The sequence below is a fragment of the Diadema setosum genome, chromosome 4 (genome assembly GCF_964275005.1).
Source record: "Diadema setosum chromosome 4, eeDiaSeto1, whole genome shotgun sequence".
Taxonomy (NCBI): domain Eukaryota; kingdom Metazoa; phylum Echinodermata; class Echinoidea; order Diadematoida; family Diadematidae; genus Diadema; species Diadema setosum.
The window spans coordinates 9892015-9909411 of record NC_092688.1 but is presented as its reverse complement, the minus strand read 5'-3'; the positions used below and the strand labels follow the sequence as shown (position 1 = coordinate 9909411).

The 17397-nt window shown below is 36.5% G+C and overlaps 1 protein-coding gene across 1 annotated transcript in view; it reads left to right on the top strand.

The window, feature by feature from the left end:
* The first annotated feature begins 3869 nt into the window (after positions 1–3869).
* Positions 3870–17397, top strand: part of LOC140227550 (branched-chain alpha-ketoacid dehydrogenase kinase-like) — a 53886-nt gene continuing 40358 nt past the window's right edge. Inside the window, exons 1-4 of the mRNA XM_072307957.1 lie at positions 3870–3956; positions 7662–8205; positions 9205–9273; positions 9720–9878. Coding sequence (XP_072164058.1) covers positions 7963–8205; positions 9205–9273; positions 9720–9878 — 471 coding nt within the window. The 5' untranslated portion in view covers positions 3870–3956; positions 7662–7962. The remainder of the gene's footprint in view (positions 3957–7661; positions 8206–9204; positions 9274–9719; positions 9879–17397) is intronic.

Genomic DNA, 17397 nt, shown 5'->3' with positions numbered 1-17397 from the left:
GCCACAGAGGAGTTTTGTGAAATAGTTGTCTATTCTTTTGCTGACCTAGAAGTGCAATGTTTGTTTGTGCCCATATGTAGATATCTTTTTGAATAAATGAATTACAATGTAAAGATGTAGACTGCCTGGTGTGTCAATTTTTCTATACTTCAGTCATTTATTTTTCATGTTTTGCACGTGTGAAAGAAATTTCAAAAATTTTATCATAGTTGTCAGCAAATCCTGCATCATGACTAAGCATCAGTAGATTGGTAACAGTACAAAGAAATATGGGAACTCTGAATAGCCCCCCCCCCCAAAAAAAAACAACAAAACAAAACAAAACAAAACAAAACAAAACAAAACAAAACAAAACAAAACAAAACAAAAACAAACAAACAAACAAACAAACAAACAAACAAGAATGAGAGAGAAAAAAAAAACAGAATCCCCCCAAAAGCCAAATAAACAGATACAGTTATTAAAAACTTATCTTTCATAGCAGTTTATGATCAAGACATATTGGGCATTTGTTGCAAGAAAAGGTTAAAGCTGAAGAACAAAACAAAACATAACAAACAAACAAACTAAAACAGCCACTGAAAAGCAGACTTTCTCGGGTTGTAAAAGTCCTTCATCAGCTTTGGTACAGCCAGACTTCTTTTTGTCATTAGATATGGACAACTTTAACTTACTGATGGTTTTGTGTATAAATGTCAAGAGATGAAAATGCTACTTTTACCCCTTTCAGATTAATCATTTGTATTTACCCTGGTAGATCATGGCATTACAACTTGAATGAGAAATGCATGCTTGCAATATACTGTAAATACTCCTGGCAGAATCACTGATGACATTCATACCTTTGACATGAATTAACACCAGTATCTGTACTGCTGACACATTTACATGTACACTTCTAACATTTCACCTCTTACACCTTTCTGTTCATCACTCTGATTTTGACGACAATGTATTAATGAAAGGTAATTTAATTGGCTATCAAACTAGTAGGACAATATAAAAGGAAACTTTATGCATGAATGAGCACATCTGTTTTTTGTCCTCTAAGGCACAAAAGTAAAAATTGCACAAATTGATAAATCATCTTTCATTTGTAAATGGCTTTAATATAACAATGATGACAAAAGACCAGTTTAACACAATGAGAGACATGAATAGAATGACAAAAATAAGTTTACTTTCTCTTATCTCTTTATAACTTCAAATAAAATCAAAGTGGTAAACTTAGGGCGGAAAATAAGAATTTTCTCTCAACTCAAACTAATGGCATAGGGAATAAGGGCACAAAGATGATTTTTAATGAACAGAACATCTTTATTTCATTCATTCAATTAAGTAACTTAGGAATTCATTTGACAAATTCAAGAACCAAATATATTTTACAATTTCCCTAATTTGAGAAATCAATTCATAATTCTACCATTTTTCTTAATGTTGCTTCTGTCATTTCATTTGAGTTTGGATTTGACAGAATATTCTTCATTTTCCTTCATTATTTTTAGCCTTTATTGATCTTTTGGGCTTCAAAGATATAGAGATCACAGGTATATTTTTGCAACTGAATCTATGTTCTTTAAAGGATGTGTACAGTTCTGGTTGAGGTGAGGATTTAGCTTATAACGTTTTGCAAGATATTCAGAAATCACTCTGCATGCAATTCTAAGGGGTATCAAAAGTTTATTTGATTAAAATCGGTTTTGAAATGGCTGAGATATCCAAAAACAAAGTGAAACAAAGAGATCCTAATAAAAGGCGTGGCCTGTCGCCTTTTATTATTATCACTTTTTGGGATATCTCAGCCATTTGAAAACCAATTTTTGTCAAATAAACGTTGAATCCTTCTTAAAATTACAAGCTCTTTCATATTTCATAAGAGGTTTCTCATTATCTCACTTAGGAATGTTCAAAACACGAATCCCCACCTCAACCAGTACTGTACAGTCCCTTTAATGTGTTAAATTTCTCTTTTGTTCTTATTGTTACATTAAGAGCATTTACGCATGAATGACAACTTCATCATTTTGCAATTTTCACTTTTGTGCCTTGAAAGAGAGTGCTCACTCCTGTGTAAAGTTTTCCTTTTTATTGACTTACCGAGGTGATAGCTAATTAAATCGCCTTTCATATGGTATAATATGCTACCATTTCGTCAAAAATTCTATGAGAAATGTTAACTCGAAAAAGTAATTACTTTCTTCTTTTTTTTTGGGGGGGGGGGGGTTCAGTGTATATCATTTGGGTGTGATAAGCTCCCCTTTATTTGTTTTATTCATGTTTATTTTTTTCCTCTGTGATACACACCAGTCCAAGACGTGAAGAGTGATCGAAACTTATGCAGTGTTGTGTGTGATCAATTGACTCTTTTTATGGGGTTCAGACCTGGTCTGAAACATTACATGACTTGAGCAATTGATTATTCTGATGAAATTAAATCAAGCCAGATACTGTACATGGGTAGGCCATCAAAGGACAAATTAAATCTATTCATTCGAGGTCAACATTTAATGAAAGTCGAGTTCGAGTTTGAGTTCAAGCTCATGAATATGCCAGCATTTTAGTCATTTGAATACTTGCAACAAAAATCAATTAAATGATATACTTTTTTTTGACAAAACAGCGTGCCCATATTAGATAAGATGTTATGATTTTTGTTTTGATAGCATAATGAAGGCCATAGGTAGAGATCGTGGTCTCTATTATAAATATCAGTGATACCGGTAATGTATTTCTTGCAAAAGGTGAAGGATTTTAATCACACTCGATACATAGGGAAAAAGTGACTGGACCATCAGTGTGACTGGGGTGCAAAAGGTCAGAGGTTAAAGTTCAAAGACAGTTCTGTGATTGTATTCTGTATTATGTTAAAGAAATAAGTCTTGCAATAAGACTCTCAGAAATTTTATTACAAGTACAATAATTGTAGGTGAGAGAGAATCTTCAATACCTGACTGTAGGCTTGAAGCATTATCCCAACATTAAGCCTTTCAGTCATCGCTATGATTGCAATGCCATGATAGTAAATAAAGTACATGTAATGTCAAAACTTAAAGAATAGAAGAGTTTCACCAAGGTCATGCATTTGATAAAAAAGTTGTGAAAATTTATGGGCAAATATTTCACATTTTGATATTTCGTCGTGTAAATTAAATTAAGTTATGTCATTTTCTTGATTGAGGATACATCCAAGGTCAGGCATATGATAAGAAAGTTGTGAAAATTTATGTGAAAATATTTCACATTTTGATATTTCGTCGTGTAAATTAAATAAAGTTATGTCATTTTCTTGATTGAGGATTTACATGTAGTATATATCTTCATGGTTCATTTTGCGTAAAATTCATAAAATTTCAGGTCATATTAAGCAAAGATATAGCCCGGCCCATATGTGTACACTGATGGGAATGGTGCATTTTCTTTTTTCATTTCATTAAAAAGGGAATTAAATGAAAATACTTGTGCACTGGTCAGTGGAGATGAGACCTATATGTATCAGTCATTGACTCTACAAGTTTAACATTCTAATCCTGAAAGTCGATCCTTACTTGTTGTTTTGACTGGTGTATTATTTCTCATGTTTCATGAAAAAGCATGTGAAATAACAGTTTTGTCAAGTCCCAAAGAAAAAAAGAAAATCCCAGCAGTGTCAAATGGTGTTGTGAGATAGTATACTTCGCTTTTGATAGTTATAGCGAAGTTACTGGTCTGAAGAACAGTTAGGACAAGTCATGTAAAAAAAAAGGGGGGGGGGAGGCACTCTTCAAACAATGCATCTCTAGCTCTCAGCACGTTTAGTCACATTTTCCGAGAAATCGATTCCGAAAGGGTAGAGGGCGCTAGATCATAACAACACAGCATCGAACCATTGAAGAGATATCGTAGTGCCCGAGCAAAGTTACAAAGGACTGTGTATTTTTGACAGACATCGTGGTGAAACTAGTGATGACAAGGGAATTGTGAGTGTCTCAGAATATTCCATAATTTGCACCGATATAGTATTTCACAATGTCTTCTATTCATTCTATTTTTTTTTTTTTTGATAACCAGAAAGCAAAGAAGCCACACCGAGTGAAGGCGACACGGCCCGGCCCGGTAGCAACTTTCGGGGGAGAGCGGCTTCACAGCTATCTCCACGCCCGAACTTCGGGCCCTGCCCGTTGATTAGCCTATGCTCTTTGCTTATGTCCTACAGTACTCTGAAGTGTTACTGCTAGGCATGATGGCATGCTACGATTGCTAGCAAGCACTCTTTTAATATTGTGGCATAGCTAGACGGTAAAAAATGCAGTGGAGTGTTGTATTTATTTGATTGATCTTGACAGTTAGTTTGAAAAGTCGTGTGTTAAAGGGACTGTACAGTATGGTAGGGGTCCAACCCACCGACCGGGTCCATAACGACCGACCGCGCATTATAATGGCATTGCGCTTACAGAAAGAAAATGTACGCATGGGACTACGCGCAACGGTGTTCGATTCTTCACTGGGCTACGCTACCGAGTAAAATGTGGCGAAAACAACTAAGTATTCCCTCTAAATTACCGAAATTTAGCAAAATCGAATAAGGTTTATCGTGTAACTACATATAACTAGGCCTACCTTTGCTGACTCGTTGTTAGATGTAGAGTATCCTTCCGTAATAAATTTGACGATTTTGACCGCAAAATTGTCACCGCCGCTTGTACGATCGTGCACAAACGTTACACATACACATGACATAAACATTTTGTCGCCCGCTACGACCGTACGAGTTGATGCAGAAACGAGAAATGAATGTGAAAAAACAAACCGACTCATCTAATTTATTTCAATTACGATGAAAAGTTTCCTAATGAAAATCGAGTCAAATTCATCAAACAGTCCTTCAAAAGTAATATCGAAGGATTCAAAATATATTCAAATATTATTGGGGAAAAAAATTACGACTAGAAAAAAACAGCAGCTTGTCGAAAAAACGCGTTTAAGTACGCTTTATACGTATTGTCAATAGAGGGCGGGGTGGTCGGTCGATATGAGCCCGGCAACTGAGTGCGGAAAAAATGACACCCCACGCGTTCGAAGCCGCCATCTAGAGCGCGTACCTCAGATCGCATTTTCAGTGCGCGCTTGTGAATCCGGAGTATTTTCTCCACACGTGAGTAAAATTTCAGGCAAATTGTGAGATTTTTCACGTTTCTATTGATAGAAAAACGTTAGGTGTCCGATATTATGAACACCCAACCATACTGGTTGAGGTGGGGATTCATGTTTTGAACATTCCTAATAAGTGAGATAATGAGAAACCTAATAAAAATATGAAAGAGCATGTAATTTTAAGAAGGATTCAACATTCATTTGATGAAAATTAGTTTTCAAATGGCTGAGATATCTAAAAAAGTGATGAAAAGGTGACAGGCCATGCCTTTTATTAGGATCTCTTTGTTTCACCTTGTTTTTGGATATATCTGAGCCATTTCAAAACCGATTTTCATCAAATAAACTTTTGATACCCCTTAGACTTGCATTCTCTTTTAGCGTGGTTTCTGAATATCTCGCAAAACGTTAAAAGCTAAATCCTCACCTGTACCAGAACTGTACACACCCTTTAAAAGACAAGAAAAGAAAGAAAACAATCAGTCAGTCAGATATTGCTTGATGTCAGTGTGATGATAAGTTGATAATTGTAGACTCTCTGAGTCTGATCCCAGACACTAGACTATGCCATGAAGAGCTAGCTTTTGTTCTTTGTGATTTACATGATGATATTTTGTGATGTGCAGAAACCATAAGTCATCTAGTTACATTATATAACACAGATCTAGTATAAAGATTGTGATTTGGTAATTGTACAGTGTACGGTATCTTTTACAGTTTTACAAACTTGTCCCAAACCTCTGAAATAATGCTCACGCAATAGTGTTAAGTTAAGTTGACAGTGCAGTAAATTTACATGATCAGGTACCAGAGGGGTGAGCCACATGCAAAATACAGCTGCCATATAATATTGTTCTGGGCATATTATGAGTGTCTCCTTCATTTTATCAGGGGGGGTTAAATTTTTCTATGCTTCTTTTCCTAAATACTTGTAGATTTTATAGGGGGCCTATATACTTTTTTTTTCGAATTTCCAATATATCAGTCATGCTAGTAAAGTCCATATCAGGCATTTTCTTTCATCATAAAGGCACTTTTTTGTTGCTATCAAACAAATGACCAATCATCTGTAAAGATATTCACACAATTTCCTGCAGAGTGTGAGAACATTAACCTTATGCAGACATACTGTATGATAATTTGCCATAGAGATGATATGACACTGATGTACATAGACTGATACCACATCGTCATGTAGAGAAGAGCTTTATAATGGCGCGGTAGCTTGGTGCACTGGGACGGCTGCCTAGCCCAATTTAGATAATATCATAGGAGAATCTCCATTTCAAATGAATTTTGTGTAGCTGTATCACTGATCTCTATTCAAGTACCGTACACATGTGGCCAGAGAATTGTGACTGGAGTGTTCGTAATGTTGTTTATGTTAGAGGGAGAATTAATACAGAAAAGTGGTTGTGTCCTTTATCAAATTGGTGACCATATCAAACTTGTTCTGCCTTCCAAGCTGTCTACTCTAGTACTAGTCAAAATGGTCTGGACAGTGTGATAGCCAAACGAGGATCCTTTGATGTTAACAGACAGAAGAGTCTGTCTAGTCTTGAACAGCATGACTGTAATTTCACTCAAAGCTCAATTGTGGTTGTACAAAAGTTGAATAATCCTTGGAAAGATTGGAGAACTTGTCATAAATTCACATGAATGTGAAAATGATTGGTTGGTATATGCAATTGGGCAATTCCGCAGTTAGGTGGACATGACATGGATAAAAGAAATGTGCCTCTTTATCTTACCCTTTAATCTAGGTGTCAACTAATGCCATGGATTTCACCAATCATTAGGGTCTTTCAAATTCAGTATATTTTATTTTTCGTATTCATTGATTTTGTGAGATCTAAAACCATCATTTAAAATGTACATGTGGGACTGGGGACGCTGAAATTCACTTAAATGCAAATTACAGTGGGTTCCTTTGAAATTTTTTCCTCAAAGTTTTGCTAAAGGGTAAAAGATGAATACATTTAAATACTCCAGAAGTCATGTGACATTTTGTCAATTACAAAAGGGTGAAATGACCTGCGGGATTACTCCGGACAAATGTAACGTTACTAACCTTAACGTTACTAACCATGCTTTTGGGGGTCTAGCTAAAAAATTATTGGTCGAACTGCTAAAAAAATTTGCATGAAGATTTGTCATGATGCAATAATTGAAATTAATGCTTATTGCAACACTTTGTGTGAAGTAACTTGAATTTTTGCACACTTTTTGTTACAAGACATTGATTTTTTTGTCATGTTCTTTTTTCGTAACGTTACTAACCAGCCCTTTAAGTTGCTATAGCAATTCTAATATTTCTTGGATTGTGTTCATTCTTTTCTGTATCATAAACCTGGGAAGGATGAACATGTTTTTGACATAATTTTGACTTGAGGTGAATAAATGGTAATTTAGTGGTAAAAACAAATATCTAAATTTGTTCAAATGTAACGTTACTAACCGCGGAATTGCCCAATTGCAATGCAAATTATGGAAAAGTAATCAGTATCAGGATGGTTGTTCTCCTCTTCCAGGTCACGCCCCTTGATGGATTCACTCTCATGATGATAATGATTACAAGCAGCTTGATGACCAAGAGAAAACTTTCATAGATTTTTAAACTTCCAGCTAGAGGAAATTAGGAGTGGAGACATTGGATTCCACATTGTGATGGCCAAAACGAATTGTTTAACTCATTAGCTTTTCCGCAGTGATTCCCAGTCGATTGAAATAACCAGTGGAATAAGAGGGCTACGTGTCCCACCCTTGCAAAGCCCAGCTGAATAATTTGGAGTTTTCTTCAGTGGTGGCATTTTTCGTGAGAATCGCCCAAGCATGGCCCTTTCAACTATGAGATTCCAACAAATCCAGCCGTCCCTCAGGCAAGCGATCAAAGTAGACCTTCTCTCTGGGAGGAAGTGCACTGTTTCTGTTCTTAGAGCGAGCCTCACTGCGTCCAGTCTTCGTTCCCTGAGCAGCTACTCCACTGTACATGACTACAGTCTGCACAAGGAGAAGAAATCGAGGCCGGTAGTGTCATTCTACAACCAAAGTGCAATAGATCTAGCAGCCAAAAAGGTAGGTATATATGCTTGCAGACAATCCATCTTCTGTGGGATAGACAGCCAAAAAATGTACATGTCATTATTGAACGTAACCCAATAGTCAAAATTTGTCTCACAAATCTGTCTCACAAATTTCTGTTCAAGCAAAAGTTTATTGTTTGTGAATATGTTCACACACATTACATGCATCCGAAGTAAAGCCAAAATGTTGTCAGTAACATTGTCAAATTCTGTTTCACAAGCTTCTATACAAACCAAAGTGTTATGGTTTGACTGTGTGTTATATCTAAAACTTATTTCATCCATGTAATATACAAAAGTTGCAATTTAACGGTAACTGCATATAAAAATGTATCATATGTGTTATGTTTACTCTCAGTCCACAAGAGTTGTGTCCTTTGTGAAATATTGCTTTCTCTGTTTGAAGGTTGTGTTTTCAGTAATACATTGCAAGTTATGTGTTTATGAACAATGATATGATTTTTTTTTTTCATCCTTGAAATTAAGACAAAAGAATGCTTTCATATTGAATCGGGGAAAATAAGTTATATTACAAGGGAGTTATTATTCACTTCATATCTAATTGTGCTGTTAAAGGGGACTTGCAATCTAGACAATATTTGGAGTACTCATACAGTAGAAATGTTTCACACTTGGTAAGCCTATGTTTTGTTTGCCCTGAAATTACTGTGAATATCTGTCAGAACTTCTGAGCAGTATTTATGGTTTCCAATTTATTGTTTAAACCCAAGTTAGAAATCCTGTAAAAACACCGAGCACCTTGATTGCAGGGAAAATTAAATGAAGTGCAAGGTATGGTTACATGCCTCAACTTATTATGAGGTCATTGATGCCACTTCCTTAATAATATTCTGCATTATGTGTGTATGTGTGTGCTTTTGTTTTTGTTTTTGTGCATTTGTGTGAGATTCTGTTCATGTTTACTGTCAAATAGTTCACAGTGTTTAGAGTTTGATAGTGAGGCCTGCATTTGATTTCCCTTCACCCTCAGCCATCGGTGCGCCTGACTCCTGCTACTCTGCTCTACACGGGCAAGTCTCCTGATGGAAACCACTTACTGGTGAGTTCAGGGGACTGGTTTATTACGCAGACTCACCTACATATAGTGCCTCACGGTCTTAACTATAGGTGATAAGACAGTCTAACATGCTGTAGTTTTTAGTATAATTTGTCGGTCAACCTTTTCAGCCATGTTCTGTCTGTATGTGAAATGCAATTTTTTCAGTCAGTCATTTCAAAGATTAAGTAAAGGAATTTATTAAACAGCTGTAGAGTATCTAGTGCTCTTTTCTCCAGAATCAGTCATCTTTTGCCAATTGGATTGGATGAAATCTTCAGCAATGTATAGAACTTTAATGTTCAATATTATTGTACTTTAGAAGTTAGTCATACTAGTAATGACCGTTTTATCGCACTCAAATTTACAACATTGCGTTAGATTTTTAAAACATGATTTACAGAACTGATATGATTTGCTCTCCATGCTGCATTTTGTTTTTCCAACAGAGAAGTGCTCAGTATCTGCACAAAGAGCTCCCAGTGCGAGTGGCACACCGCATCGCTGAATTCCGCGGCCTGCCCTTTATCGTCGGCTGCAATCCCACGATCTTACATGTCCATGAGCTCTACATTCGTGCATTTCATCTCTTGTCAGAATTCCCGTCTGTAAGTACCACCTTTGTGTTGTTTGTTTGTTTGTTTGTTGTTGTTGATTTGTATGTGTGTGTTTGTACATAATTTTTGTATCAATTGTGCTCAAACTTGTTTTATTGTAGGCCTACAGTGTATAAGGGCACCCCAACACAAGTTACCTGTTAGTGTACTGTAAAACAAGGAATGTTCGCATGCATTTTAATTTCTCAAATTTCGTGGGTGCCAACATTCACGAAATTAAAATGCACGCGAAAGTTCTTGCCTACACAATATGCATTGGATATCAGTTGCAATTCGCCAAAATTCCATGCTGCGAGAAAGGCCATGGGGGGCCTTTTTGGCCACCCCCCCCCCCCCCCAAGATCTGGGTCGTGGGTCCGTGCAATACTCACGAAAATTTGCACTAAGGTAGAGGCCAATGTAATCTACAAGACTGTATAGTTAGATTTTTCAAATTTTAATTGATGTATTTTATATTAATTAATTTATGCTAATTTATTCAGAATTTTTTTTTTGTTATTTTTTTGCCTATAAATAAAAAAATAAAGCTCCAAGACTTCTAATTTTTGGTGAACATATTTTCAATATCCTCAACAATAATATTGAAGCAAAAATTCCTCTTCATGAATATTTCTTATATATTTTACTGTTTTTTTGAATTTCTTATGTATTTCTTTGTTTTTTTCTTTTTGTTTTTGTTTTCTTTTCATCAAAATTTGTTGCAGAAACTTTTTAAAGCATAATCAGGCTGAAATAAATCATTATCAGCCATTGAAAGTAAAAATATTTATTTTTGTATGAATTAATTGCAAAAACACAATTTACATTGGATTTTTACAAAAAATCATGTTTTTGAGCAATTTTTGGGTCAACAAATTTTTTTTCACAGGGGCATGGCTTCAAAACGGTATGCCTGGGAGCGACAAATTTGGTCTCAAAAGTTGCGCGATACTTGAAAAAAAAAAGTCATAAAATGTCGTGTTGCGGAATAATCATGCAAAACGTCGAGGGGGGGGGGGGCCAAAATGCCCCCCCCCGATATGAGGTCTTGTTTGATCATTTGACTTTCTGGTACAGTGGACTCCTGTTATAACAAAGTCCTGTGGGCCTGGCAGTATTCTTTCATTATAACGAAATTTCGTTATGACCGAATAAATAAATAATGATAAAACATAGAGTGAATAATGTTACAGCCTGAATTTTTACTTAATTGTTCCCGAAAATTTGTTATAATAACCATGTTCGTTATAACAGGAGTGCATAATGAAGTTACACACCGTATAATGAAGTCCTCGGGACCGGCAGTTTTCTTTCGTTATATCAAAATTTCGTTATAACTTAACAAATAAACAATGTAAAGGTGCATAGTCCCGGTAGTGTAGAGGGTGCTGTTGATGATACTGCCGATCACCGTTAGCATTGATACGAAGATTACTGAAGTTGAGCTGTCATCAAGAGTAAAGTGCGTAGGTGTTGCTAAGTAACGTTGCCTTAGTTGTCTTCTTTGCGCATCGCGCAGTCTGTAGTCATGCCAGGGTGCGTGCATATGTGCTTGTCATTATGACATCACAAAAGAAGTTTGCTAAAGCTGTCATCCCCCTCAGCCAAATCATGAGCCGAACTGTGATCGGACCACTGACTACAGTGAATCGGACTTCTTCAGACTCGGGGAAGTGGGCCACAGCGTTTAAGCGCTACAGAAGAGTCGATAGCATAGGTCTCTATAGGAAACTTGCGCCGTGCGCCCGCGTACGCATTTGACTAAAACAACGGGACCATGCACCTTTAAAAGTAGAGCGGATAATGGTGCAGCCTGAATTTTCACTTCATTGTACCCTAAATTTCATTATTCAACCGTGTTTGCTATAACAGTAGTGCACTGTACATTATTTCTCAAGCATTGTTGGCCTCTTCTTCATACAAATTTTGTACTTCTTGTAGGCCTATAGAGACAGCAGTTTGTTCTTTCACAAAGAACTCATAAATATGGTGTTTAAAGTAAACTTAAACTTACATGTAGATCATCAAGAAGCCAGAAATGTTCCGATTGATGATTGTCTGTCTTGTGGAGAACAACTGACATGCATATGATATGTACATCAGTTTCAGTTACTCTCCAATAGAAGACATGGTATTATCATTTCAATGAATTTTCTCAAAGTGTACAATGTATGTGGAGTATATGTACTGATGTTGATGTAATTCATTGTCAGTTATATTCCCCAGTACAACAGATCAACATACACTCTTCAGAGATGAAAGCATTTTAATTTTGAGTATGAATGTAAATATGTTACCATAGTGGCTATCTTGTCTGACTGGCAAAATACTATTCAGTCAGTAAATATGCATTGTAGGAATATGATTAATTGGAATAATATTGCATTTAACAAAGCAATAAGAGACCCCCACCCCACCCTTTTTAGGCTCTAGACAGAGTTTGCATTAGGAGTGAATACACTTCACCTAGCCCCAAAAGTAACAACTCTTTCATTAGTTTCTATATCATGACATATCAAAGGCATAATTTACCATTCGCAGATGAAACAAAAACCCAGCCTTAGTGCTTTAAATAGTTCTAAAATATGAGTTAGGAATAGAAACAACCAATGTAAAAATTTGAATCCATCTTTAATAAATGATATTAAGTAATGTTAAATACACAGAATGTGAACAATAGCTATAACAAAAAATGTTTCCAGACTAAAATACAGTTCTAGTTTATTGAAAAACATACTGATATCTCCTTATATTTTAGGCTTTATTGCAAAAATATTACATGGTAAGATGTTTTGTGATACAACAGACCTACACATAAGTGTCTAATGTGATATGTTGAAAATCTTTTAAATCATTGCTCCCAAAGGTAAACCGAACCTTTAAACTCTGTCACTCAGTTAGTGTGCTTTTCACCAGCACAGAATAAACTGCATTTGGACTGTAAAATCAAGTGTGAAAATATTGAGAGGTCTACATATGATGTAATACTTGCAAAGCTTGGATTGGTATAAGAAGAATAGGTCTTGGTGGTTTACCAAGTAGTGAGTCATTTTTTTTTGTAATGTGATGTTATGTTTTCATGTATTTTTATTATTATTATTATCATTATTATATGATAATAATAATAAAAAATAATAATGATTATTATTATTATTATCATTATTATTATTATTATTATTATTATTATTATTATTATTATCATTATTATCATCATCATTATTATATGTTTCCAAGTGGGTTACATAAACCTGCCACCAAACTGCTTAATTCTTGGATGCTTCCCAGTCCTGTGCGATCAATCATTTTTGTGGATGTGACACTTTGACTATTATGCTGCTTAAAATGCTATTGATCATACTTTGTGTAGACATACTGACCGTAGTGCTTGGATGAAGCATTGTTAACCAATGTTTACTCATTCATGTGTACTTGTATTCAAGTACTGGTAGCAGCTGTTCTGTATGGCTTTATTTAATTAAGCTTGTAATACAAGGAATGTGTTGGGATTATGAAAATAAATGTTATTAGATATGCCGTGTTAACAGAATGAATCTAATAAGCCAGATTGTAATAAGGGGATCCTCAATATAAAATGTGGTTGTAACAAATTTCCACCATTCAAGAGGGGAAAAACGGAGAGAAATGGAAAACACCATATGGTGAAATGTGTACAAACACAGTCATAGAGCTGACAGTGAAAATGAATGATGAGGATTGAAATGTACAAGATTGACATGTAGAACTATATGCGTATGAGTACCCTGTGGTGTAAAAAGACATTATTAGCACCAGCAGAAATAATGAAACAGATAGATAAAAGTATATTTCATAATCACATTCTTTCACACAGAACATCAGTTTGGATTCAGAAACTGTATATTTTTGTACTGTGTTTCGAATACGTAATAATATTGTTATTAAAATTGTAGATTAAAACATTGCTTGAATTCAACTCATTCCACTATACAGGTCCAGTATACAACATGATGACAATAGACTTACAATAATGTATTATCATTGGAAGTAGCCTGATGGCAAAGTGAAAACATAATCTACACGGTAGTGTGATAGGTTTGAACATTAGCGTACATCGTATTATACATTTAATGTACGTAACTTGTACAAACTTTGGATACACTAACCTTCATTGGATATCAACAAATTGACAACCTTATAATAGAATATGAACAGGAAACATGACCATTTTTATAATGGAATAAAGTGAAAATGTTGCATTAAATCAGAGTTATATATGCTTTGGAGGAAAGAAGGTCTCTGTCAATGTAGCAGATCATTATAGCCAGGCTTGCACTTAATGTGGAATAACTGTCAAATGCAATACTTTGAAGAAGGTTTAACTTTCCTCCATATACAAACGTACACTGTAGCAGAATTTATCAGGATAGAATGCAGTGCTGGTTTGAAAAAGAGTGTCCTTGAATCAATACATAGATTAGAACTGAAATTTAATGTTTAGATCAAAATCAAATTTAAATGTAGAGCCGATCAACATGCCATGTTGCCAAAGGAGCCTCATTTTGTTGATTAGATTTGACACAATTTTACACTGAAATACAGAGACCAAAAGAAAATCACACTCCTATCTTTATATTAGTAATTATGCATTGCAAAAGGTGTGCTCACTTCAATGACTTTGTGAATTTCTTGAGTCGGTATACCCAGCGGCTGTTATAACGGCAGTCTCATTCATTGACGCGGAAATGAGCACACAGCAAACCTGGGAAGCAATCTCGTTCGTATACCATGGTACTATTGATTGCCGTCTGTGTACCACCTGTCCCTATCCTGATTTACTCTCACTTGTGTCGCATGACCACAACATGTAAAGACTTCCCCCATCTGATGCGATGATGTCACTCTGAGGGGTGCTTGGCGTTCCAAAAAGCCAATTCCCCTGGCTGCCCTGACAGCAGACGTGTATAATGCCATCGATCTCCCAGTTGAGGTGACAGGCAAGATTAGCAAATCAAAGTGAAGTGCATCCAAGTGTCATAGATACAATTTATAACATATCATATCGAGATCATATCATGAGTGGTCATTCCAGTATTGATCAAAGAAATTTGTCGTGAGATTTCATGGTAGCTTCATGATAGACAAACAAAGAAAAATTGCTCCACAAAAGGTTTTCATTAAGTCAGTCACCAACAATCACAAGCCACATGGCTCTGTCTTTTCATGGCTCTTTCAGACATTAGTATCCGTATGCCCATTGTTTCAATGCACTTTTAAGGGTAGTCTGTAGGTAACCTGATCTTCGGTTTCCCGCTACAAATTGAAGCAAGTCGTGCAGAAGCGTTTCAGGTTCTTTATCAAATTGAATTGCCTGCTAGACCGCCCAGCAGCTCCCAGCAAGTAGCTTTTGCATCCATTTTCTACTCCATGTGCAGATAAATGGGTTTATTACTTACTCCAGTACCTGCCCTGTAGCTGTGGAACCAGCAAGTTGCTGGCAGCCTTGATGTTCCCAGTCATTTGTGTATTATCTCAAAATATTTTGGCATTACTTCATGCAATATGACATCAACAACAAGGGATTAGGTCAAAAGGTCAGCTGGCAGGCCTCTCAATCTCCAACAATGCTTGTCTGTTTTCAAGGTTGTAGGCTGTTTTGTTTTTGAATTATTTCTCCTTTCACCAGAGGTACATGTATGATTTACACAACATGCTTTAAAATTGCAATCAGATTTTCTTTGTTGCCCCCCCCCCCCCCATAGTAGCCTACCTGTAGTGTCAGATATATCATGAGCTTCATTTTTATGACAGCACAAGCAGTATGCCTACATGTACCTGCATCAAAAGAGTTTACTGGATTGATCATTTGCATCGTAAGGGAAAAAAATAGTCAGTATGTTCTGAAAGTAAGGCTAACTGAGTCATGCTCCTTGACATTGCTGGTTTGAGCGTTGAGGTTCAGCAACCTCTGCACGCATGTTTCCATGTGCAGTTCGCATACCATCAAGGTCTGCCATGTCCTAATTACACCATTGAACGTGTGTATGTGTGTGTGTGTGTGTGTGTGTGTGTGTGTGTGTGTGTAGTCAAAGTCATGCAGTCATTGCTGGAAACTGAAACCGACCAGGAATATGGGGGGGGGGGGGGGAGGGTGTGAAGGAGGGTGATAGAGTGTGCATAAATGACTCTTGTTTAGTCCTCTGGACATTTTTTTTTTCTTCAGACTATGTCAAAGACCAAGTTCTTACAATCGATCTCAAAGCTGCAATTGCTGGCCATGCAATCGTGAAAGAGTCAGTTCAATAGAGTGTGGCAAACATCCAAGCAAGTGGGTGCAAAAGCAGTCACTGGCATGCAGGTAGTGTTTGGCAATATATTCCATGATTACAGACATAAATATAGGCCCTACATTCTGTACACTTCTAACCCCTTCTTTGTTGCTCCCTTTCCTTATTCCAAACTCTCACCCATATTAGGTTGGCAGTCCTGCAATAGACTCCGTGAGCATCCTGTTACAGGGTGTCTCATGGATGCTTGCAGGATGAACATTGTATAATATCTTTAAAAACAGAATGTGAATGTCAGGGCTTGCAAGACGTGGTGTACATCATCAATATTTTCAGTGGTTTAGAAAAAGCTGTTCATAATCACGTAATTTAAAAAATATATATGTGAAGCAGGTTTCTCTTGATGTGTTTGGAGTACAGAGTGTTTGGATGCTGTACTGAGTTTCATTGCCGACAGCTATAATCATGACAAATATCTTTCAGTAGAACATCTGTGTCACAAGCTCGTTGGCCTGTAGGTCAATCAAACATTCTCCATACACTGACTAACACACAGTCCATACCCATGTGTGTGATATGATGCATGCGCCAATGGGGAATTACAGAGCTACCAAGTCTCACGCATTCTGCGTGAGACTCAAGCATTTAGGGTCTGTCTCACGATCTCACGTATGGCACCCATTTTTCTCACGCATCTGGTGAAGTCTGCAATTTGGGCCAAAATTAAGGAGCATAGCTCAAAGGATTAGAGTGATAGTTGCAATTGAAGGTATATTTCCCTTTTGCCTTTCAAAATATAGTAAAAAACAGTCACTTAAGTATACACCAGATCGGATCATTAAGAGCTAATAATTTAAAAAAGCTCCCTACCATGGTAGGGGGACGCGCGCGAGGGGGACACCCTCCTCGTTCGCGTGCGCATGCGCCGAGACGCCGAGTCATAAAAATCTCACTCATAAAAGTTTTTTGAACTTGGCATCTCTGGAATTATATGCTAGGTCCAGCTAAGAGCTCTTCCCCCTACTCAATCATGATTTAGAGTCAGACTGTTCAGACTGAATACATGTACACTCATCGAGTTACTCTAATCAAGCCAAACCCAATTTGGAAATACCCTCCTGCCACACAATTGGCCGAAAGTTTATTGAAAAACACATTTAAAGTTTTGAATGTGATTCAAGTTTGTTTTCACACTTTCTAAAATAAACAAGATAAAAGAAGAGATTATTGTTGTAGGCCTAAAACATGTGTTTCAATATTTACAAACA